The sequence below is a fragment of the Dermacentor albipictus genome, chromosome 4 (genome assembly GCF_038994185.2).
Source record: "Dermacentor albipictus isolate Rhodes 1998 colony chromosome 4, USDA_Dalb.pri_finalv2, whole genome shotgun sequence".
Classification (NCBI taxonomy): Eukaryota; Metazoa; Arthropoda; class Arachnida; order Ixodida; family Ixodidae; genus Dermacentor; species Dermacentor albipictus.
In genome coordinates, this window is record NC_091824.1 from 81,728,353 (window position 1) to 81,752,141 (window position 23,789).

At 50.1% G+C, this 23,789-nt stretch overlaps 2 protein-coding genes across 4 annotated transcripts in view; one reads left to right on the forward strand and one right to left on the reverse strand.

Moving 5' to 3' along the window:
* LOC135913334 (glycine receptor subunit alpha-2-like) overlaps nucleotides 1-23,789 on the forward strand; it is a 359,566-nt gene that overhangs the window by 34,014 nt on the left and 301,763 nt on the right. The window lies entirely within an intron of this gene.
* The window catches only part of LOC135913354 (paired box protein Pax-6-like), a 206,620-nt gene that overhangs the window by 30,470 nt on the left and 152,361 nt on the right, over nucleotides 1-23,789 (reverse strand). For 2 of the 3 annotated variants that reach the window (XM_065445952.1, XM_065445954.1), the window contains exons 4-5: nucleotides 19,979-20,206; nucleotides 14,160-14,339 (exon numbers count right to left, since the gene is read on the reverse strand). In XM_065445952.1, the coding sequence (XP_065302024.1) occupies nucleotides 14,160-14,339; nucleotides 19,979-20,206 (408 nt within the window). The remainder of the gene's footprint in view (nucleotides 1-14,159; nucleotides 14,340-19,978; nucleotides 20,207-23,789) is intronic. The other variant, XM_065445953.1, reaches the window with a different exon arrangement.

Below are 23,789 nucleotides of genomic sequence, written 5' to 3' on the forward strand. Positions count from 1 at the left end.
TTTCGCACGTACTGGTATAAGTTTGCCAGTTATTTCAAAAATTTGCCTCTGCGGCGTGTATAACGTTACATGGAAGCCTATAGTGTGTGAAGTTAAGAGTGGTGTTGAAGTTTGTACTGATAGTGGTGAACTGTGATATCTCTCTTCTGAAAGCGCCAGTTGACTTTTTTTTTAGCGATAAGAAGGAGGTGTTGAGAGCGAGACATACAAGCTTTAATGGTATGCTGGAGATGCTAGCATTAACATTAGCATATGCTCCTATGTTAATTGCTGCTGCAGTCATACAGATAGAATTACGCTTTACTTTATTCAGTTTCTGACAAAGCTAGTATATATACAGCACCATGAGATAAGGAATTTGAGGGCTGGTACGCAAAAGTGATGATGTTGTAGTGGTGGTGCTGCATGGTGCGTTGATTTAGATAATAATAATAATAATAATAATAATAATAATAATAATAATAATAATAATAATAATAATAATAATAATAATAATAATAATAATTGGCTTGGTATATAAAGTCGGATACAACTTTAGAAAAAAGGGGAGGCCCCGCCCAGATGACCGAAGCGGCGAAGTCACCGGCCGTCCGGCGCATGACGTCGGTCCAGAATGCGCGCCCATTGGTGCACCCGCCTCGGAGGAGTAAACGCCCCCTTTTTTCTAAAGTTGTATCCGACTATAGTCTGGTATAGGTGATTGCTCGACTTTTTTCGAGACGGGGAACAAATGAAACAAGGCCAGGAATAGTGCGGAGTAGAAAAGTATAGTAGCAATGATACAAATGCGAAATTGTAGGTGTACAGATCGACGCCCACTGTGTAGAAACTACTTCTGATAGGTTTCGCGCGGTACATCGCAAACAGATATATGTACTATAGAACAAATGACAGCCGCTTCGATATTTGCAGACTTCTATATATAAGAGGCCTCTTATACACATTTTGCGCTGTCGTATACGTACAGTGCCGTATGCGACTGCATATACTACGATCGTGCCTCGAAAATGAAAAAAAAAAAGAATTTTGTTAACATGCCAGATCATCAATCGTGGCTTATAAACGGGGCGGCCAACATTTGTCTCAGCATGTTCAGAATTTTCGTCATTTGGAGCACACAAATTCACAAGGCAGGCTAGAAATTTTTTATCGTAAATGCAGAAGTTTTGACTCTTACTAGCTCAGAGGATGTAATTTCCGAACGGAAAGCTGCCCTCACGATGAAAATTCCTGCCATATAAGCGACAATGTTTCGAAAGCGCAATGAGCGCTTTTATCTAGACGACAGAGATTCGCACATATCAGAGTCGGGGAAATTTTTTCCTATAGATCCTCTTTATGCAATTTCTTTGTGAGGTATATATATAGCCTCGTAGTGACAAACACTTTAGCCCTGGGAAAAACGATTTCTGTGGATACACAAACAGCATGCAGTCTGACAATACGACCACAAGTTCCGTAACTACGGTGAACAAAATAAAAGACAACTTGTTATTTTTGTGTGGATTTGTAGGTTCTCGAACGTTAAAGATCTTTTCAAGGTAGACATGCTATAGGAAGTGTTCGTTTCTTAATGGTGGTCTGCGGCATACGTCGCCTTTCTAGCAAGCATACGAGTCAAGAAATACTAAGTTTCTACCTTTCTTTGTGCCTCACGGAATCAATGACAAATCCATTAGGTGCGCTGAGGAAAGCGATACTACGTGATGTCATTATCAAGTTGGAAGTTTCGTAACGGCCGCTTTCAAGCGTCGCTCGCACGCATAGATTTTTTTTAGCTTCCGGAAGCGCATGCCTATTACACAGACGCGCATGTACGCGCGTGGAATTTTATATGCGCGAACAGCAATTTCAGCCCGGTGGATGCCATTAATAACGCATTCAAATGAACCTGAAGTAATGCAGTGTGTAGCATGAAGAGCAGAGGCCTTTAGGGCGAAATTTTCTCGCATTCAGAAAAAGCCAATTTGAAGATATTTCCTACTTTTGAACGGACCGCACAATATGCATATTCGTCAGAATTCTGTTTTACGCAAGGGACGGTTGCCGAGTGCGCCTCTTAAATCCCATGGACGGAATCGATATGCGTTCGCATTTACGAAACCTTGAGTACACTTTGATCGTATTCAAGGTGCGAGTACGAACGTAATTTCTCCAAGTAATAGGTCCTGCGTGGTAGAGTTCTGGCGGCACAGGTGAAGGCCCATTGCAAAATGGCGCTTTGGGAAAAGAGTAATACAGTTACATTGCGGTTAGCGGTGAATTCCTTATCATTCCCTTCCTTTGGATTTGGTTATTTAGTATTTATATTTTTGTAAAAAATAAGCAACCAACTAGTACTACTAGTATGCGTGCGTCCTCCTGCGCTCCCCACAAAAATAACCCCGCCGAAACGTTGCGTGTCAAAGCACGTGGTCTTTCTTTTATGACGCGGTTCTCAAAGTGGCTCATTAGATTATCGTGTGACGCGCAGCAGAAGTGCGCAACTTCTGTCGATGACGTCACTGTCGCGAAGAGGGCGCTGCAGCGCCACCTCGCGGGTATATACACAGTGCTGGTTCGCCATATGCAGCTATAGTGATCCCTGTATATATACGGGAGCCACACACAGCAACACTGACTGCGTGCCCACGAGCAAGCAGGTCCGTCTGGCGTGCGTCGCGAAGGAAGCCCGCCGATAACGCGCAGTCCGACCGCTCGAGCGCGACAGGAGAAATTGCTTTCATCCAAGACAAAACGCAAAGACAACAGATAGGACCCGGACTAAAGGACAAAGAAGAAAGGATCGTCTCACCGTGAGCCGGGAAGGGCTCACGGGCGGCGTTTTCGGTTTGCAGTGTTCACAGACAGAGAGGGAGCCGCGACCACCTTCGGCAAACATCCGGCGACCGGAAGCTAAACGGGCGCGCAACCGGCTCGAGTGGTGAACTCGCCCGGCGCAGCAAACCGGCGGCTGTGCTGCACCACAGACCTGCACGCGGTGCCACACGCGCGAGGTGTAGTGCGGTTCGTTATGACGCAGGGCGTCGCGTTGAACGAGAAGAAAGGAAACCGAGCAGCTCGCTTCTTCTTTTTTTTCTTTTCTTTTTTTTTTGTCAGTCACACTAAACCGCACGAAGCCGAAAGACAACGAATCCACGGAAAGCTTAAGGGAAATTAACTGTCCTTTCATTTGAAATGTGGACTTAATAAGTGAAAAAAAAGGAAACGAAAGTGACGGAAGAGACGACCTGCCACCGGCGGGAGCCAAAATCGCATCATCCACATTACGCGCGCGATGCTTTACCAATGGAGCTGTGATGGCAGCTGTGGACTGCATGGATTTGGACCTGGGAGTGTTATAGCCAGCGTCACTCGCACGTAATGCGGCAGATGGGGGTTTCCGCTCCCACCGGCATCAAGTTGTCCTTTTGTCCACTTTTCCTTTCCTGCTGATATTTCAGTTAAAACCGCGGTTGATTTCTCCTACGCTTTCATTGGCCTCATTTGTTTGTTGGGCTCATAAAGGGAGTCACATTGGCATTCATCAATATACTCGGTGCGATGAGGACGCTCGTGTGTCGGCTTCGTGCTGACAATATTCTAAAGAAAATTCTACTTTTGCATCGGCAGAGGACTGAGAAGCTGAACCAGAGTTCGCATGAAGTCAGAAGAGACGGTGTCAGTCTGGGCTGTCGAAAAAAAAAGAAAATAAAAGAAACCTGCAGCTAAATACGAGCCTGACCGCAGTCCTAGCAAAGACCATTCGCGCATGATATTCTATATCACATTTCAGCGGACTGTCTATTGAAGGCAACAAAACCTCAAAAGAAGGACAATATATCTTTAATAACAACTTTTCCAGGAGACGTGCACGCAGGCTACCACAAATGAACAATGAATGAAAAGGTCGCATAGTAATCATACGAAAAAAAAAGCGTTTTATTAGATATTTAATTTATTTTCAAGAAATATATTGAACCGCAATTTAAGCATAGTTTTTCGTGGCGTATCGAACACACTATCGCGGCTATACTGTCGCCGGATAGTCAAAGAAACTACGCAAAAAAAAAAGAAGGCATGCACTTAACGCGCGTAAAGAAAGCTTCGCTGTATCTTAACCACGACGCGTTAACGCGTCGCACATCTGTTTCTTCTTGCGACACCACGTGCATGGCATATACGGAAGCGCGCGCGTGCAAATATTGGCTCCCGAGGAAATGTGCCGTCCATAATTGGTTAGGTCAGGTTGGCTTAGACGCTGTCGTCGAGAAGCTGGCGCACCGCGAGCTCCTCGACTGCTCCGGAATGGCTGCATAATTGGCGGTAATGCCTCTGCCGTTGTAGCGCAAGCGCTTTATAGATGTGGGTCACGAGGCATGATATAGAGACACGGAAACAGGTCTTGCCTCTTCGGCACCCGCAGCGCACTGAAAATGCGCTGCGAGTGCCTTGGTTGAAATGCTGTAGGGAATTATGAGGCGCTGATACATCTCTCAAAAGAAGCCCGAACCCGTTGTTAGTAACGTGAGGTTACTAACTCACTATCACAAGTGTTGCGAGGTCCCTATAGCAATGCGCAGCTTGTAACGGCAGGTTAGTTAAAGTAGCTATGTCGGCAGGCTCGGTGCGTGAATAAGAGAGAGAGAGAGAGAAAAGAAAGAGAGATATTAACCAGAAAAGTGTCTGGTTGGCTACTCTACGCAGGGGGAGGGGATCAGGTCAGAAGAAAGAGGGAGAGAGATTGGAAATGAAGGAGGCGGTGAATTCGTGCACACGCTTGCGCAGCACAACGCAGTCGCGCGCTCGGGCAGGCCAGTCGTTCTAAATATTGTGTTGACTGCCTCCTGGGTCGACGATCCGATGGGGATGTTATTGCAGTAGTATCTGCACAGAAAGCAGACGATCGTCCATTCGCTGAACTACATTGTCCTTGTAAATCATATCGGGTACAGTGGCACAACACGTGGTCGGCGTTCTGTTCGCAGCCGCGCGCATAACGTGCAAGAATATATATCTGCCAGTTTTTCCGGTTAACACCGAGTTTAAGCTATTGTGAATGCAACTTGGATAAGCACAACCCACGGAGAACAGACATGCGTCGCGTCCGTGCCGTTCGGGTGGAGATCGCAGCCGCAACGAACTTGGTTTTGGTTCATGCGGTTTAGAGCACCTTACGCTTGCAGTATTCCACTGGGCTAACGTATAAGTGTGCCTACCAGATGGCGCAAATAAGGACTGGCGTCGCCGAAACTGTATTAGCATGTGCTATAGAAGGTTAAAACCTAATGATGCAGCGATAAAATACGCCGTTGTCAACCTCAATGCGAATTTGCATAGGTGCGTCAGCAAATTACGTTCACTCGTTTCCGTGACGCCTCGGCGGAAACGAACTCCTTTCAATGTCAGCGTCTGTGCTGCGCAATCGCGTACAACACGATCCCTGAATCACACGTGAGCGCACTACATAAGTAATCGCAGTACGTCGCAACAGTGAGGGCGCAACATCGCGGGACTATAGCTGTTTGTATACAAGTGCCACGTATATAACCGCCATATCGACTACACCAACTGAAACCTTATACGCGCATGTTTGTAATCAAGATCAGCCTCCAACGCAAGTTTTCTTCCTTTCTTTCTTGCAGAAATGTTATTGTAATGCAAGTTCAAGGCAGAAAATAATTTTAAAAAGAGAAAATGTGCGCTGAATGGAGGATTGGCATATACGTGCCATTTCTTAAGTAAGTCCTTTAGTTGGAACCCCTTATATGTTCACCTTTAGTTGGAACTTGGTCCTTCATGGCCATGCCTATGTATGCGCTACATAACTACGTGTGTATCCTTGTGATCGTTAGCTGTGAGCGTCACTGACTTTCATGCAACACGCACAAACTGTGCCAAGTCGTAGTTATACCACGCATCTCTTGCTCGTATATACGCATTCGACCATTCGCCGAATCTTCGGGCTTTGATGCCAGATGGCGCAATATAACGTATTGATCTACGCGCTCCCGTGGTCGCTATTCGTTTCTCGTCGCCTGTATACGCGTTCTTGCTTCGCACAATAGCCGAAAGCACGAGTGAATAAAAAAAAAATAGGAGAGAAAATAGGTCAAGACTTAGCGATTCTGAAGGAAAACGCCGTGTCCTCCTTGCGTCCTTTACCGCAGCGTCGGTTGCGTGGCGTCGCGCGTCAGGCTTTTTAAGAATGGGCCTCGCCGTCGCAGCGCTAAAACGCGTTATCGCTGCTAGCGTTCGCCGGCCACGCGCGTCCGCCCGAGTTCGCCGGAGTAGATATAGTGCAGCTAGTATTTGCATAAATAAGAATGAAACGCCAGCCCGCTTACGTCGAGAGGAGACGCCATACGACGCGTTATCTGCGGTGATTCATTAGCACCCTTATACAAAGCGATTGGCGAAGCCTACTTTTCGTTTTCGAAGAGATCGTGATTCATTCATTCGTTTTTTTCTGCCCCCCCCCCCCTAGCTGTATGTCGTCTCGCACCGAACGCCTATGGCGTCCAATAAAGCAAAGCAGAAGAAGAAACAAAACACGAGGCCCTGGCAGGCCGCCGCGCCCTTGTCTTCTCACGTGATCCGGTTATCGAATCTGTTTATCCCGATCGCATGCGGGGGCGCGCATGCATATTAACGCGATCCGCGCACTGCCTCCGTATGATGTATGCGTATAATCGCGCAATAGTGTGTTAGCGCCCGTGAAGATGTAATCACTCGTCCTTTTCCGCAGAGAAAAAAGAAAGAAAGAAAGATTACAGCGAAATAAATCAGTCCGTAGAGGTGCGGCTCGGTTGCCCCGCCGCACGAGAAAGAGCATAATGGCGCGGGCGCCCTTCGTCGACGCGGCATCCAAGGAAGGTGCGGACAAGGCGTACGGTACACTCTTGTCTCACTAACGCCATGCAGTGGAGCGGAAGCTACACGCCGCGTCGGCCAATTAGGAACGTGAACCGGATGCTTGTCTCGAGGAGAGCGGCGGACGACGGCTCGCCCACTGTGCGCCGCTAATCCTCCCGTAATCCGTCCACTTAGCCGGCTTAGCGGTGGACAGCGGACGAGCCGTTCTTTAGCGCAGTTCTCGTTCCGTGGTCGGCCGATCCGACCCGCACGTAGCCTTCGCCGCACTGCACGGAGCCACTGAGACTGAGCATCGGCATGGAGGTATATATACATTAAGCGCCAGCCTGCGAAGCATTTCCATTCTGTACGCGTGCCGCGCATGGAGTCCTTCGCTTGGAGCTTATCGGAAGCCGCTCTCTGTAACTCAAGCTTGGCGGCTTTGGGGCTGACTACGCGTGTGTGTTGTGTGTGTGTGTGTGTGTGTGTGTACGCGACAAGTCCGCGGAAGTTGGGGACGCGACGGCGCTGGCGCGCCTCCCATGTTGCGCGGGGGCCGGTCCCCGCGGCTAAGATGTTCGCTGCTGCAGAGTGGCTGGCCGCTCGCTTGCGCGCGCGTGTGTAGCCTTGAGAAAGAGGAGCGGAGCGAGCTTGAGCAATGCTCGGAACAATCGCTAAGGCCATCGAACCAAACGGCACCCTTCGCCTATCTTTTTTATACGTATATCGTTCTTTCTTTCGATCTTGGGTCTTCTTGGACTCGGAAGCCGGTCGGTCGCTCCGACGGAGGCACCCCTGGCGCTATAATGGAGCAGGATCGGCGCGCACTGCTGAGCAGATATCCACGCGCACTCAGACGCGCGCACACAGAGAGAGAGGCGCCCGGTCGCTATGTGGCGCCGCGCCCGGGGTGAATTGCTACAGACGCTGACGCAGAGCTATGCATACTTTTTTTTTATCCTCCTTTTTGGCCGTTTTCCTCGCTTTAAGCGTTTTCCTTCCCTTTTTTTATTTTTTTACCCCGAACGGGCTGGGGAGAGGCTGAGTGATCTTCGGCTGCACATCGATGCGGAAAAGAGGGCCACGTTATACACTATAGATACACGTCCACGCTCGGGGAAATAAGTGCGGCGTTTCGGCCTGCGCATCCGTGTTCGTTGGAGATCGGGGTTAAAAGGCGTCGAGGTGCGCTGAAAGACAGCGCCTTGCCGCTCCGTACGTATACGAAGCGAAGAGGCGAGCGCTTTCAGGAGGGCACCGAATGGGCCAGATTCCAAGGTGAAGAAAACGAAAATTAGCGGCGGAAACTGCTGCCTTTCATGGGCTCCCGGATGCTTTGTGCCCGTCTGCTAGAAACTAAGCGTTAAAGAAGCACTTTTCGGTGCCGTACGTAAACGGGTGTCAGTGCACTGGACAAATATTGAAGAGCTTGGGGAGACAGTTATCAGCCAGTGGCCGTTCTGCAAAGCGGTATTTTTCACTTTGAAAATAATGTCCGAATAATACGCGACCTTAAAATATATCGTATATCCGGTCTTACTTTTTTTTATTTGTTTTTGTTCGCTCGCAAAATGGCGTGCCGTTTCGGTTCACTCTCCGAAATCTCTGCCCACGATCGTTTTGTTCTAAAGGCATGAGACAAGTGTGACTTGCAGCCGCCGCACTCGCTATTTAACACGCTCTTTCTCTCTATCTACCCTCTCCCTCGTTCTTTCTATCCGTACCGAGCAGAGGTCCAGGCATTCCGAGTGACCGTACCCAAGTGGCAGCCTCAAGCAGCTTTATAGGTGACAGCCGAAAAGACGTCGCCGACCGCTCGACCGACCGGATCGGATTGTCGCGCATTCTCGCCCGCGCGCGTACGCGCAGCTCCTGAAATTGAGCGACGCCGCTGTCCACACCAGCGGCGGCCACGCGACGACCGTTAATTCCACGCTTTCAGACGACGTCTCAATCACACACACCTCTTTCCTTACACTATCCCTCTCTCTCCCCTCCTCCCTCCCCCCTCCCCGCCTAAAAGAACCTGCGACACGTCGCACGTCACCGGACACGTACACGCAGCCCAGTATATACAGAGACCGCGACGCCACCAGCTGTCCACTCCACGAGACCAAGTTCGTGCAGGCGCGCGCCATATAGGGTTGCGAGCCGAGCTGCTTCTCTCGCGCGACGACGAGCGACGCGAGGGGGGGGGGGTGAGGGGGGTGCGCCACCGTTGTTACCGGGGCCGGCTCGGCGACAAGTGTGCCGAACGACCGCGAAATGACGGGTTTCGGGCGACGGCAAAATCGCGGTTCCTTCTTCCACCCGCGGCGAGCTAGCCCTGCGACCACGCCTTCCTCGTTGCCGCATCGCACGACGTCGAAGTATAGGAGCGCCGGTTGTTCGCCTCCGCCGACGGCTTCATTCAGAAGGCATCGCGCGCGCAGCTCTGCCATTCCAACCGTCCGCGGAAAAGGTTGTTACGAAGCGCGCGCGTGTGTGCACGGCGTAGTGAACCGCGAGGCGTGCTTACTATACGCTCGGTACGTGTATGTGTACGAGACGGGGAGCGGGGGGGGGGGGGGGGGACACCGGAAGGGGATGTTTCGCACGCGCGTCTGTCATTGAGCGTGCGTACGCAATCGAACGAGCCACCACATTGAGGAGTACGGTGCGGGGGGGAGAGATGAGACGAGAGAAGGCAGTGGCGGGTGGAGAATAGAAAGGGGCTGATTTTCGAGGGGGCTTCGAACTCGAAATGCTGGAATTCGTGTGCGACGCTACGCTGTCGTCCCCCAAGGAAAAACTCTTTATACTTTTATTCCTTTCCTTTCATTTCTTTATACTTTGTGTCCTTGTTTGTTTCTTTCTGTACTGGGACAGAATGGCGGAGTAAAAGCAAGAGGCTTAGTAGCCTGACAAAGCTAGGGCTTTGATCCAAATAGAGTGCGGCGCGTAGGCCAACATGCACACTTTTGTAACAAGATAACATCAGCTAACACATTTCAATGCAAAAAGGAAATAGCCCATATATATATAAGCAGAAAAAATAATTTCGCACGCGTTTACAAAACGTGACATTGATAAAATACGTACGCGTTTGCGACCCTATATACAAGTATACGTGCTTTTACGATACTGCATTTATACTATGTAACATATAACAGGGAAATAGGGAAATGGTAAATTTATGTGTACTAATACAGAGAAAGCGCGTGAAGATAACTTGCGCTCCTGTGGCCGGCGCTGCATTCTGTAGCTGTCACGTAGATAGAAACGCTGCTAAACGAATCACGCGTACTGCGTAAGGCGTGCGCATCTTAACGTCGATAGAAGAGGCGAAGGCATGCACAGAAGTGCGTGCTTTGGTGCACGCAGAAGAAAGGAAAGAAAGAAAAGGAAAGACACATAAAAGAAAAACGTAACTGCATACACAAATCAGGATTCTTTTTTTTTTCAAATTAAGACAGCTTGCCTGTAGCTCTGGATTGCAAGCCTTGCTTACGTTCAAGAACTTGCTTACGTTCAAGGTCCAATTTCTAATCCCGACAGTCAAGTGTCCGAAGAAGCCGTTTAGTGAACTAGCTATATACTTGGTATCACGCGCGACTGATTATTGAATTTCACACATTCTGAATGCGAGATTTATGAGCCGTTCAACCGGGGAATATCGGCGCCATACGCACAGACCCAGAATGAACGTCGATCAACTTGGGGAACTCCTGTCTTGGCTTCATCGGCTGAGGAAAATTCGCTTTTAACCACGTAGTTCCACCAGGCTGTCGTTTTCCCTATATGGAGACACAACGCGTCTGTGCTCTATACGTTCGACGGCGATACCGACAAACTCGCCTCAGAATTTAGCGTACAAAGGACAGGAAGAGAGAAAACGCGCAGCTTGGTCATACAAATACAGAAGTAACAAACAAACAAAAAACTAGGGACAGCAGAGGTGCGCGCGCGAAAACAAAGTGCGGAGGGGGGGAGAGAGCGGGGAAGCCAAGAACGTCTATGTGTACGCAAACAAGGCACGCCGCGTGTAGATATATATATATATATATATATATATATATATATATATATATATATATATATACGGGGGGCTACACTCGGGCACAGCGCGTACACACACACACAGGAGGCGCGCGCGCGCGGGCCGCTCCAATTAGCGCCGGGCCCGGTCGGGGTGAGGAGGCGTCGCTCGTTAGGTAGCGCGCACCCATGCACACACTGGCGGCGTCGGCGACGCGCTCAGTATGCTCGCGCCGTGCGCGCGCCCGAAGCGAGCACTTTCACGGCGCTGCCACAAAGCGCTGCGGACCGGGCGGGAACGCGATAGCGATCTTTCATTAACGCCCATGAGTGGATGGAAAAAAGAGCGCCGGCGCAGCGCTCCCCCCCTCTCTCTCTCTCTCTGCGTAAGCTGGCCGCCGAGGCATGTATATCACGCGGCGTGTGTGTGTATACACCTATATCGCCTCCTCCGCTGCGAACTCTCATCGCCGCTGCAACAGTGCAGTGCACGATCGCAGCGAGGGGCTCGCGTTTTTGATTGCTCGCCGAGACGTCTCTGTTAAAGCCGTGTAGAAGAAAGGCCGCCGAATCGCTGGGCATTCCATCAGATCCGCCTCGGTTTTAATAGGCTGCGAGCATTAGCGCCGCTCGTTTATATCTACCGGGCACCCGCAGATTACCGGAAGAAAGAAAGAGAGAAAAGAAAACGAGATAAATTTCTCTACACGTAAGAGGGCGCACGTTGAGGCGAAGGTGCCCCGTAAGCTCGCTCCCGAGATTGAGGCCACGCCCGGGCGAAAGAGAAATGCGCGAGGCTCGCTGCGTCGGGTGGGCGCGTTACTCTCTGAGCGCATAGCGCACGCACCTGTTCGTAATCAGCGGCAGCGCGAGGCGTGAGGGCTGCGGCCTAATAAGTGAAGACGTTAATCTCTGCCCTGTGCGCACTGTGGAGGCGCTCTGCGCGGTTCCCTCTGAAACGCGCCGCCTATAGGCGCCGTTGAGGGAACGGGTGATGTGGTCCGGCGCGGTCGTGCCCCGGCGCTAATGAAACGCTTGCTGGTCGGCGTAGGCGAATAGCGTTAAGAACGAAATGCAATTCACGATTTGCTTTCCTTCTTTCTCTTTGCTTTTCTTTAAACGAATATATTTGCTTCTGACTTCGGTTAACTTGTTCTCCGTCTGCATACAAAAGGCTGCGTTTGGCTGTATATTCCATTTATTTTACCGACCAGCGTCACTTACTCACTTATCCGCAGTGTAAATCAGTTGCTTTTTATACAAAAAAAACGAACGAACACCGAGCACCCGCCGGTTTGAAGCATCATGCGTGTACTGTTCATACTAGGCCATGGTGCCGATGTGGCTTGGCGTAGCTTTCTTACTGTGGTGATGAAGGCAACAGCTGGGCAAATTCAGAGTTTCAGACGGCACGCAGAACGTATCAAACGCCGAGCGTGGAGCTTGAGAAATTCGTAACTTTTTATTTAACTGACAGCTTCGTCAAGAATCTATAGGGACAGCTCGCAGCGCACGACTCAACAGCCCGGGCATATATATGCCTTGGAGCCGCGCTTGCAATACGAAAGCAGTGAGAGCGACTTCGCCGAGACGGTTGTCTTACTCCGAACGGAGTAGGTTTCGCCGCTCAAGTCTCATCGCTAAGCGCGTCTCGAGAAGCGTACGGTGTGGAAGCTTTGTTTCATCCTTGTCGCCATAACGTTGCTTATACAAACAGTTTCATTTTTATTGCACCGTGTAAGTTCTCCATTTCGCAAGTGTGGTGAGCGGGACGAAGACAGAATACGTGTTGTCGGACTGTTCTCTCTCTACACCAAGCAAAATAAATTTCCGTGGCTCTTGTGTCCGTACTCGCGAGTTATGTGCTTTCAATGTGGCACTCAAAACGAACCTCGTTTGCACCACTTACATTTTATATTTCAGAACACTTTGTTCTATTCTTTATAACCATTTATGTGCTGTTAGTGACTGGTGCCACAACTGGAAGATGTTGAAATGTAACGAAGTGCAAACAAATGACCTTAACCCCCCTCCCCCCCCCCAAAAAAAAAGAAATTTCCATTGGAATATTCTTACAAAATTAATAGCGCTTCTCTCAAACAAGTAGAACACTTTAAGTACCTTGGCGTAACGATCAGCTCGAATTTCAGTAGAAGCCCTCACATTAAACACATAGGTTCAGTGGCATCCAAAATACAGGACACCGGTTAAAACATGCATCCACTAAAACAAAGCTTGTATAGCATATATACTTCACTCGTGCGTCCCTTACAGAAATATGTTGACGTCGTGTGCGATCCGCACACTAAAACGGATGCTAACTGTATTGACAGGATCAAAGAAGGGCACTGCGATTCGTATACTACGCCTACGGAAGACAGGTATCGACATCTGGTCTTCTCAGCCGCTCCTGTTTTCCCACCTTGGAATTCCGTCGAAAAATGCACCCCTTGAATATGCTATTTGCAATCATTAATAATCACACCAAAATAGAATGCCATACTTATATGCAGTACAACAGAACACGAAAAACTCTGCACAAACACGATAAAGCAATTGTATTGCCTCAGTGCAGAACCAATGCATACAACCCGTCCTTCTTTCCAAGAACGATCGCCGACTGGAACAATTTACCTTACGATGTGGCCACCTTATCACCCTATGCGTTTTTACTTGCAATAAGTTCTGGCTAATAAGTTTTGTGCGCTTGGTTTTATTTTTCTATGATGTGCTGCTGATGCTTTCCGTTTTTGGACTTTAATTTAACGCGACTGTCTCTTGTTCTTTTGTTCCTTATTTGCTCCGCAGAAATTTTACTGTGTGCCCATTTGTTTTCTTTTGTTGTTGTTGTTGTTGTTATTGTTGTTGCTTTCTTGATGGTCCAAGAACTTGTAAACATAAGTTACTTACCCCTGCCTTTGCTACCAAAAGGTAGCCGGCAGTGTTGAATAGAGAAAGAAATCCCACAAACATTTGCGCTTTACGTGAGCTTTGCAAATGATGGCACTGTATTTTTTTTTCAAACTGTTAATTTGATTAGGATCGTCGCTCTGAGCACATTTATGTCACAGAAGCAGCCAACGTCACCTACAGGCACCAACATTTCCTTAGATGCAGATGACAGCAATAACAAAAAAGCTACGATCCATCTTGATAGCCTACGGGCGATGATACCATTCGTTGCTTCTCACTTTGCTTCAACTATGTCCTGTTTGAGATCTTCAAGAGAGGATCATATATTTAAACACGCCTGTACATAGGCAACGCGAAAGGCGCAGAGAAGTTCAGGGGTGCGTCATTCGACTCACCTTCGGAGATGAGCCTCTCGCGTATCTCCCAGGCGAAGATGGTGGGGTTCTCGCGCTTGTACTGCTCGATCTTGGCGACCACCACGGGCGTGGCCACCTTGGGCTTGCTGCCGCCGATGACGCCCGGCCGCAGCGAGCCACCCTCGTAGTAGCGCCCGGCATTCACGCCAGCCGTGCACGCTGCACGTAGAGAGAGAGAGAGAGAACACGACGTCATCTCGATCACATTCAACGCACCACGTACACTGACTCGTGCAAATGCTCAAACTCACCTACAAAATACAATCGGTTCTGAATTTAATTGACTAATCACGTGCACCGAAATGCATGACCTTTTGCATGGAATGGCATTTAATATAGTGCTGGACTATACAACGCACCTAGCACTCGTTCGCAGAAAGAGCGCGCAGCGCAGACATGTTTTGTGCATCTTGAACGCGCAGCTTAAAGTGACATCCCAAGTGTCACACGGCGCAGAGAGAAGAGGACAAATCGGAGGGGAGAACACGAACACTCCTTCTTATTTATTATTATTTTTTTACGTTCCTGTTTGTCATGGTCTTGTTACGGTGTCTTGAGGTGCCACGCAATACCAACAATAGTCCAACGTCGCGCACTGCGCGCTTTTAAAGAGCGGCAATTGTCTAAATGTGAGCACATTTCTGTGTCCCCGCCATCAACGTCACATCGAGGAAACACATGCAGGGCCAACAGAATGGCGATGCGGGAGGAGATCGTGTAACTTGCTGAACATTGTAAACATTGTTTAGCACACACACCCATGTTTCTTCTTTCATATACTTCTCGCTTGTGAGCACTTAACAAGGCTCTCGGGTCTGTCGTCTCCTCTTGCACTGCTCAAAAGCGCTGCCTGCTATTATTATTATTACCTTTTTTTTGCATAAGACTGTACAAACAGGCCCAGTTAGCAGCTGTTTAAAAGCAAGACTGCATGGTGATGCCTTATGTGGTCGCTGCAAAGCGATTATTGACGTTAAGTCGAAGGACCCTTGTTGTTGTGGTTGGTGCTGCTGCTCCCGCCGTCGCCCATGTACCACGCTATAACAGACCTTTATACTTTCCAGATATCATTAAACTATCTCTCTCTCCACTCTTTCTTTCTCTCTTCAAGCAGGCGAGCGTATAGGTGTCGGTTCCAGAAGGTCACTCATAAATTGCTGTGTATTTTGTTGTACTTACGTTTAATAATAATAATAAATAAATAATAATAAAAGAAGGATGCACGATGGTGCGATTCCGCACTTGAGCATCGATTTAACTCCGTACATCAGCGAGGAGGTGTCACGTAGAGAAGCATGAAGCGATAGCCAAGGGGCAGTGTATACGTAAGTCGGGTGGGAAACGAGTGAGCGCCCGAAGCGAGTGAATGGGTGCAACGGGGGGGCTTGTTTGCATGTCTCGCCAGCGCGTCGAGGAAAGCGCGTTCGGCCCCGTTGTGCGCGCACCATTCGAAGAGCAACGAGGCCCACTGGACGACGCGCATGAGGCGACGGCCCGACCCGCTTGTCATGCAGATGAGGTCCGCGCGCACCATGCCGCTGACCACCGCTCCGCGCGGGCACGCTCAATACTGCGCGCTAACGAAGTGCTCGATGGCGGAGGGGGGTGGCACTCCGCGCGCGTGTGTCGCTCGAGCACCCCTTTTTGCACTCCCTCCCCACCCTTCGTAATTGTAGCCGCGCGGCCCACACAGACGGACGCCTGCTGCAGTGACCTATAGCGAGCCCGAGCGTCTCCTGTATGCGTGCGCGTATACAGTGTGCGCGGCTCTCGCTTCGTCGCATTGTCCCGCGAGACCCGAGGAGCAAGCCGTCGCGATCGAGAGGAGAGCGGCGGCCGCTTCCTTTGAGACCCGGTTGCATCAGGAGCGCGCATTCTGCCGATTTTGACGTCTCTATCGAGAGCCGCTGTGCTTATACTGCTGCGCTTCCGCTGGTGCGGCTGCTCCGTGCCGGCGTGGCTCGGGGCTTGCTTGGGCGACGACGCTTTTGATGCGCGCAGTCAAAGCACGTGCGCAGCGCTATATGTGCTGTAGCGACCTCAGCGAATGAAAGCGGTGCGGCCTCGAGCCGTTACGCGAGCCTCTGTGCAGCGGCAAGATGGGGAAGCGGAAAGCACGGCTGCGCTGCGGTTCATCGTGCAACCAAGGCCGGCGCTTTCCGTGGGTGTGGCGCTCGACGCTTCCGGTAGAAATTACGCTGCGTCGCGAAAGGACGCCCGCAGTTTATCATGGATAGCGCACATATATATCCACGTGCGCTAACCAAGTGTGACAGGACAGTGCACTACCAGGGCTCAATGTTACGCAAGAACGCCTTTTCTTATACATCTGTCGGGGTGAACGATGGGCTGACATTTATAATCAGACCGAAGTTTGATCAATTTATTTATTTCATTATTTTTTTATGATTCGAACTGTTTTGCGGTGGCCGCACAAGTATTGACGCGACACTTCACACGCCTTCGCTTTTTTTCTCTACTGCGTAAGTGAGAATTACCTTGAGTGCCTAATTGTCACATTTTCCAGTGACTTCCTTTAGGAGAAGCTAAATTTGTTAATGGCAAGCGGCTCTAACTTAAGTTTCTAACGCTATGCGTGTGGTCGTTCGTCGGCGAGCCGATAACGACATACAGGTGCTGCGAATGAGTCAAGTTAATCTCTCTCTCTGAAAGCGGGCATCGCACTTGAGAAAGTGAGAGCGAGTTGTTAAATGGCGAACTTGGTGCCTCGGAGGCGCCTCATCTATCGCGATAGAGAGGAGACGCGTCGATCAATTCGCACCGCAAGCACAGCCTGCCTCCCTGCTATCATATGTGTAGAGAACCAGGCTTCTCATGGCAAGGAGTGCGCGGGAAAGGGCTGGGAGAGACGCATGAAAAAAATCGGGGAGTTGGACCGAGCATCGGCTGCGCAAGGACGTAAATGATGCGACAGGAGCTCTCTCTGGACGACAAGCATGCAGTCGACGGCACTGGCAGCATCAGTAGTCAGTGGCACGTCCGACCGGGGTCTTCCGAAATATCGGCGATGCCCGCGGCGGCATCGAGCGACCGCGCGCTCCGTGGTGCTGCGTAGTTTCGTGCATCGCTGTCAACCCGTGAGCGCTTGCAGAAACAGAAAGTGGTGATCGCGTATACACCATCGCGACGCGTCCGTCGCTCCATACCATTCCGCCTGGGGAAGTTCGCCTTATGACCAAAATCGTTCTTCAGTGCACGCTATATATCCATATATATAAAACGCACCCGCAACGCGAATCATTAGAGGCATGCTCAGTACAATGCACGCGGCCTGCGTTTCTGACGTTCCCGAAAGCCGACCGCGAGGAACCGATACGGCTCGGCTCACCGACGTCTTCGCTGCCCCCCCCCCCCTCCCACTGCGCATCTCGTTAAAGACCGGGGGGGCACGCAACCATAGGCGATCCGCGCAGCTTCCGGTGGTTCTGCGCGCAACTGCGGGGAATGCGGCTGCAGCGGTAGCCGCTCGATCGGGCCCTGCATTCAGCCGCTGCTGCGGCGTGCGCCACGATTTACGACTCGACGTCGCCGCAACGCTGGAGGCCCGGCCGGCTATCGCGTCTCTCATCGAACTCCGCGGCCACCGCCGACTCGCGCATGTGACGCTCGTCGCGTCCGCGCGGAAATGCGCCCGTCCTCGCTTTTGTGATGGGCGAACCCCCCCCCCCCCCCCCCCTGCGGGTTTTGGAAAGGGCGGGACAGTGTGTATACGTGCCCGCGAGTGTGCGTGTCCGTACGTGTGTGTGGTACGGTGAGTGAGTACCTATATACGTCGGTGATGCCTGCATGAAGCTTGGCTATGCACAGGAGCGAAGTTTTGCTGAAATGGAAGCGCAGTTCTCTCGCAGCGTTATCGGCGCCCTGAGAGCGCGCGCAGGATTAATTAAGAGTAGGGCCTCTCAAGGCGTCTTGAAGGGAAGCAGCTCGGCTGCTTGAGAAGCACGCTGCCGATAGTTGTCCGGATTTACGATGCTATCTCGAGCGTCGTAAACTCGGAAGAGGGCAAAATGGCCGAGCGCCGCCGCGGTCCTCTATAGCTTGCGGAAACAAGGCGCTTGGATGCTCCCGTGAGAGCGGGAGAAATGTGTATCGCGAGGGTCAATTTGTCTTGAAGCGTTTTATCTGCAGTGACAGTGGGAGAGGTGTTGTAAAAGCGACTATCCGTAGGCAAGAGGCAGCCTTATTTGTCTCTCTGCGTTCTTTTAGAAAATATACTTACTATGTTTTTTTTTGTAATGCAAGTTCAATTTGCAGAAATACTGCGTCCTCCTACGGGGATGTCATTTTACGCGAGATACTTAGTTCATATATGACGTCGTTTGACTGCCAAATCCACCGGTGTATTCGAAGGTTCAAGACCCAGGAGTCTTTCAACAAGATCTCAAGCATACTTGCACTTCTAAAACCGAATTTCCGAATTGTGTTGGATGACCAAAGTAAGCTCATTCCAATTCAAGCCGGCAGATAACAGTCATATTGATAATGAGTGAAATTACAAGAAACAAATGATGAGTTGAGGGACGTACATGCTCGCTCAAGGCAATGGAGGGCATACATTTCAAAAGCATCGCTTACGAAATAAATAACCCATACAAATCAAGAAGTGTCACATTATTGCTAACTTATGTACGAAAGTCTATAACTCTACACACCCAAACAGTTAAGAAATACCAATTCATCTCCTAACAGAAGCAGGAAAAGATAATTTTTACTTCCACAGTATACAAAAGAGTTCTACAGAACGCTGCACCTACCTGATATATTGCTTGCATGCGTTCTGTTATGCAAGCACAGTGATTTGCGTACACTGGCCGAACAACGCTGGTAGCATAAAAATGATGGACATAATAAAAATTGTACCGTTACCCCATAAAGTAGCCACGCTCGACAGCTACATGGCTACTGGGAAGCATTAATTCTGAACTTTCAAGGGTCATTCTCATTTTATTTATACGTAAAGTTCTTACATATATATTATATACATGGTGACGTTGTCGAACGTAGCTGAAAGTCCACGCAGTCACTATATCAGTGATGCCAGAGAGATGGCGCACGAGAGCACATTTTCGTTGACGATAACGCTGATAACGGAATATGCAGGACGACATTACAATTAACCAAGAGGACGCGGTGTCCCTGAAACAGCATCCTGGCTTCCCCAGGGCTACGTTGTGAGATTGTCTTCATTTTCTCAATGCCGCATGGCGTCACTCAATGAAGCCATTCGCTGACACAATCTCAGACAATTAATACTGAGCCTTTCTGTACAGCTTCCTTCTAATGATTTGTGTTACTGCATTGGTGTCATATATCAAGTTCCTCATTCTCTGATGTAGATTGCATTCGAATGCACATGGGTTCACACATCAAGACCAGAATGCCTCGCCGCAGGTCTCACTTGGTTTTCTTTCCGTTAGGTGATGCTCGTCAGTGGCCTGCCGCCACGTGGTGGTCCACGCGAATATTTCGCCCGGGTTTGTAGTCGACAGTTTTAAGAAGCAGCGCTCTGATACAGCGTGACGCAAGACAAAGTGTTGTCCTCAGATTCAGCGCTCTAAGCGCCTGATGCATTGAAAGTTTCCCGGCGTTATATGTATACGTGGTACGGGCACCGCTATACTGTCACACGTGGCGTAACTCGAAACTTCGGAGTGGGAGCTGACACATACTCGTGAATATAGCCGCGTCCTTCTTTATTTCTTCCCCCGATGCGGTATAGTTTTATGGCGATAAGCTAATTAACAATCTAACAGGGGAAGCGATGTTCGCGGACTCACCGAGCAGCTTGCTGACGGCGCTCTGCGAGGACAGCAGGTGCCGGGCGAAGTCGTACGGTCTGAGCGAGTACGGCGTCAGGTCGGGCAGCACGCGGCCCGCGGCCATGGCGGCCTCGCTTCCGCCGCCGGCCAGACGAGAAGACGCCAGGTAGACGGGACCCAGGGCCGCCGCAGCGGCTACTGCAGCAGCTGCCGCGCTGCCTCCGCCGCCTCCTGCATGGTAAGTTGCTGCACATGTAGACGCCGGAGTCAGATGAAGAAGGTGGAGACAAGAAAAAGTGGTTCATTAAGCACGGTGATGGTTGGCCACCCCATGTATGCAATGGGAAAAAGGGGGTAACAGGAAAGACGAGTAGGTGCAGAAAGTGATAGTTAAAAAACGCAGTCGCTCTTTTCCTCTTTTAAAAGGTTTGTCACTATGTCGCAAGCGCTCACATAGACAGGCGAACTTCCTGAAACGCACCAGTGCTTTTCATAACTTTTCGAATGGTGGTCCCTTAATATAGTGCGCTGTGATAATCCTGTTGTCCAACAGACTCAAAACGGTGTGAAGAGCAAGCCTTTGCTCATCGAATGAATGCATTTACATCAAGTGTCGCAGCCATCACTGTCCCCCATTACGCTTAAAAAGGAAGAAGCGCTCGCGAAAGCAATGCGTCATACTCGGAACTCGCACAGCGACGTGGGATCAGTGCCGGATGAAAGTTGTAGCGCTCCACGTAAAGGCCCTATGCCTGCCAGGCGCACGCTGTTGTCGCATGACGTGCGCTTGAAGGCATACAACAAACACAATTGTGAATATATAAGACACCGATATTTATGTTGATAACACCCATGTTCAGATGCAACAAAAAAAAAACGTTAAGAAAAGGCAAGAGAAAAGAAGAGAACTCTTCTTCGTAGCAGTGATGTCTTTATCAGTCACAAATGAATGTTTATGAAAACCGATCGAACAGAACGACCAAGCCGCGTTCCATACATATGCATAGCCGCCTGGCTACACTATAGAGGATTTTCCTGTGGACGGAAGGCCCGTAGAAAAAGTAAATTCGATCACCAGAAACATATTCATGAAACTTCAGTGCCACGTGCGGTGGTTTTACGCACTAAACCACCGTTTCGGCTGTGACTGAAACCGGCGTATAGGAGTATATATGCTTTCTTTAGCGTGGAGGCAAATTTCAGTCGCATGAAGATGGTTCATTCTCTTATTGTGCAAGTTATACGAGAAGGTATGGTACACGACACCATAATGGTACTATTCGCTGCAGTTGCTTGAACACGGCAACGAAAAGATGCAGAAGGAAATTATTATTGCGTGCCGGTGCATAGCTGTAATGCTCGTTTACCGCCAGAAATGTTCCTGAAAACGATCTGATAGTGTATACAACAAATACGGTAAATGTCGTGGAAGGCTGTCACCAACGCGAACTGCACTTTGTTAGGCCACCTTAAGCGCTTCACAGTGCAAGGATAGATGATGGGGTTTTACGTTAAAAACCACGATCTGACTATGAGGCCCGCCGTAGTGGGGGACTCCGGATGAAGTTGGTGAACCTGGGATTCTTTAACGGGCACCTAAATGCACGGGTGTTTTCGCATTTCGCCCCCATGGAGAAGCAGGCGCTGTAGGCGAACGCCGATGTACTTAGAAATCCCTGCCACGTGGCAGAGATTTGATCCCGTGATCTCGTGCTTAGCAGCCCAACACCATAGCCACTAAGAAATCGCGGCGGGTACACAGAGCAAGGAGCACTTTGGATCGTTTCAAGTGAAATTTAGGTTATTTTAACGTGCAAATTTAGAAATCTAGAAATTTAGAAAGTACATCGGCATTCGCCTCCTTTGGAATGCGGCCGCTACGGCGGAGAACGATGTTTGTTTGAAAACAAGAGGCTTAAATGAATGAAACATTAAAAACGAGTTCCCTATGCGTGGAAGCACGCCGATTGCCTCGTTGTGGCTTAACGTATAACACTCGCCGCAGATGTGAGCCCTGAGGCAACTGTTAACAGCCGAGTTTACCAATGCATGGCTTCTATATAAGGCTTCGCGTGGCCGACGCGATGGAACGGGGCAATCGCTACTGGACTGAATGACGAGTTGTCCTGGTTGCAGTGCTGCAGGACAGCTGCGAGACACGACAGGAAAGGGAGACAGGGAGGCACATCCAACTAGCCTTTTTTTTTTTTTCTTCGGGGGTATACATTTCTTTTTCAATTATTCTACGAGAACATAAAGAGGGCGAGCGGTCTCGAGCAGTGCTCCTGGACTCGCCGAGACGCGACCGGAAACCGAACGCATGATGATAAGTGTCCGCTGCGGTTCGTCGCCGTCGTAACCACGACCACAGGTGCGCGCCGTCGCCTTTTCACAACGCGCCATCGAAAGAAGGCGCGCTCGCGCGCGCTCCCGGGCGCGCTCTTTTCGGGATAGTTTTCCGAGGCTGGGGCCTGCCGGCGTCTCTCTTCTCGAGGACGCCTTCCTCCGGAAATGGTGTCCGCGGACGCCCGCTTCGGGGCTTCTTTTCAATTTGCGCCGTCGGCTCCAGCGCCGCGCCCCCTCTTTTTTCTTCGACGGCTGCGGCGACAGACTGAAGGAGAGAGATGGCTCGTCCCGAAGAACGCGGCCCGTTCCGTACACAGGCAGCCGCCGCGAGCCTGTGTTTAGTTCCGCTTCGACCGTCGCGGTCACGTCGTTGCCGCATATCACCGCTTGAGCGCGTGCCCATCGGTATACACAGCTCGTGTGTGGGTGTGTGTGTGTGCGCGTGTGTGCGTGAGTACTTATACGTGCGTATGCGCGCATATGCACGAGCATGCGAGTCATGCAGTCTGCCGCTAATATACCGAAATGTGCGCGCCTGTGCGAGCAGGCTCGCCGATTTTTTTTCTTTCCCTGTTCATTTGCTTGCAGCCTGCATTCGCGCTACATTAGAGCCTTCCGGTAAAGATTGCTGATCGACTTCCGTTCGTCGCCGTCCCCAGGGCGATGTGACGACGAAGACGGCTTCCGGGCGCGGTAAAGACACGCGGTAGTGTGCCTTCTACTACCATATTGCGGTCGAAGCCGAAGTGTGAGCATTTCGAAAACGTCGGACTCGGAAGCACACGGGAGATCTCTGAGCAGCGCAATCACGGCGGTCGCTTACCTTTGGCACTCTATCATCGCATTTTGGATTTGTTGTGCTGCTAAATGCGTAGGTTCTATGAACTGTTGTCCTTGTTAGGAAAGAGAATGGTCGATGTGCCTTTGAAATGACAGAGCTATAACTAGTCTACATGAACTTACACTCGAAATACACGTGTACATGTTATCGGGATTGCAATGGCGTTCGTTTTGGCATTTACTGCAACATAACCCTCGGTAATGTTTCATATCCGGCATTTTAAGGCCGTAACGTTAGAAGAAGCTTTCTCTCTCGTCACGGAAATGGGTCGACGTGATAATGCAACTCTTTCCGCTTCTATTTTGCCCGAGCGAAAAAAGTGTAGCAGGAAGGGCCTCATCACGGTCCACTCGAGCACTCTACAGGGAGCAGGAGATCTTTATCTGAAAGTAAGTTATTAGCGGCGCCTTCTCTTCGCCTATACTCGCTTTCTCTTTCTCGCATGTTCACTCTGCGTAATTTAGGAAACCTTCTCACGCAAGTGCTCCAGCTTATCACCCGAGAGACATGGTACAATACATGCTGCGCGCGCGAGAGAGAGAGAGAGAGTGCGTGTGCTGCAAACAAACTGCCCGTGACAGTTGTGTGTGCGTGTGTGCGTATGCCTTTTAACCTCTTTATTTATATAAGTTATCTCAGTAC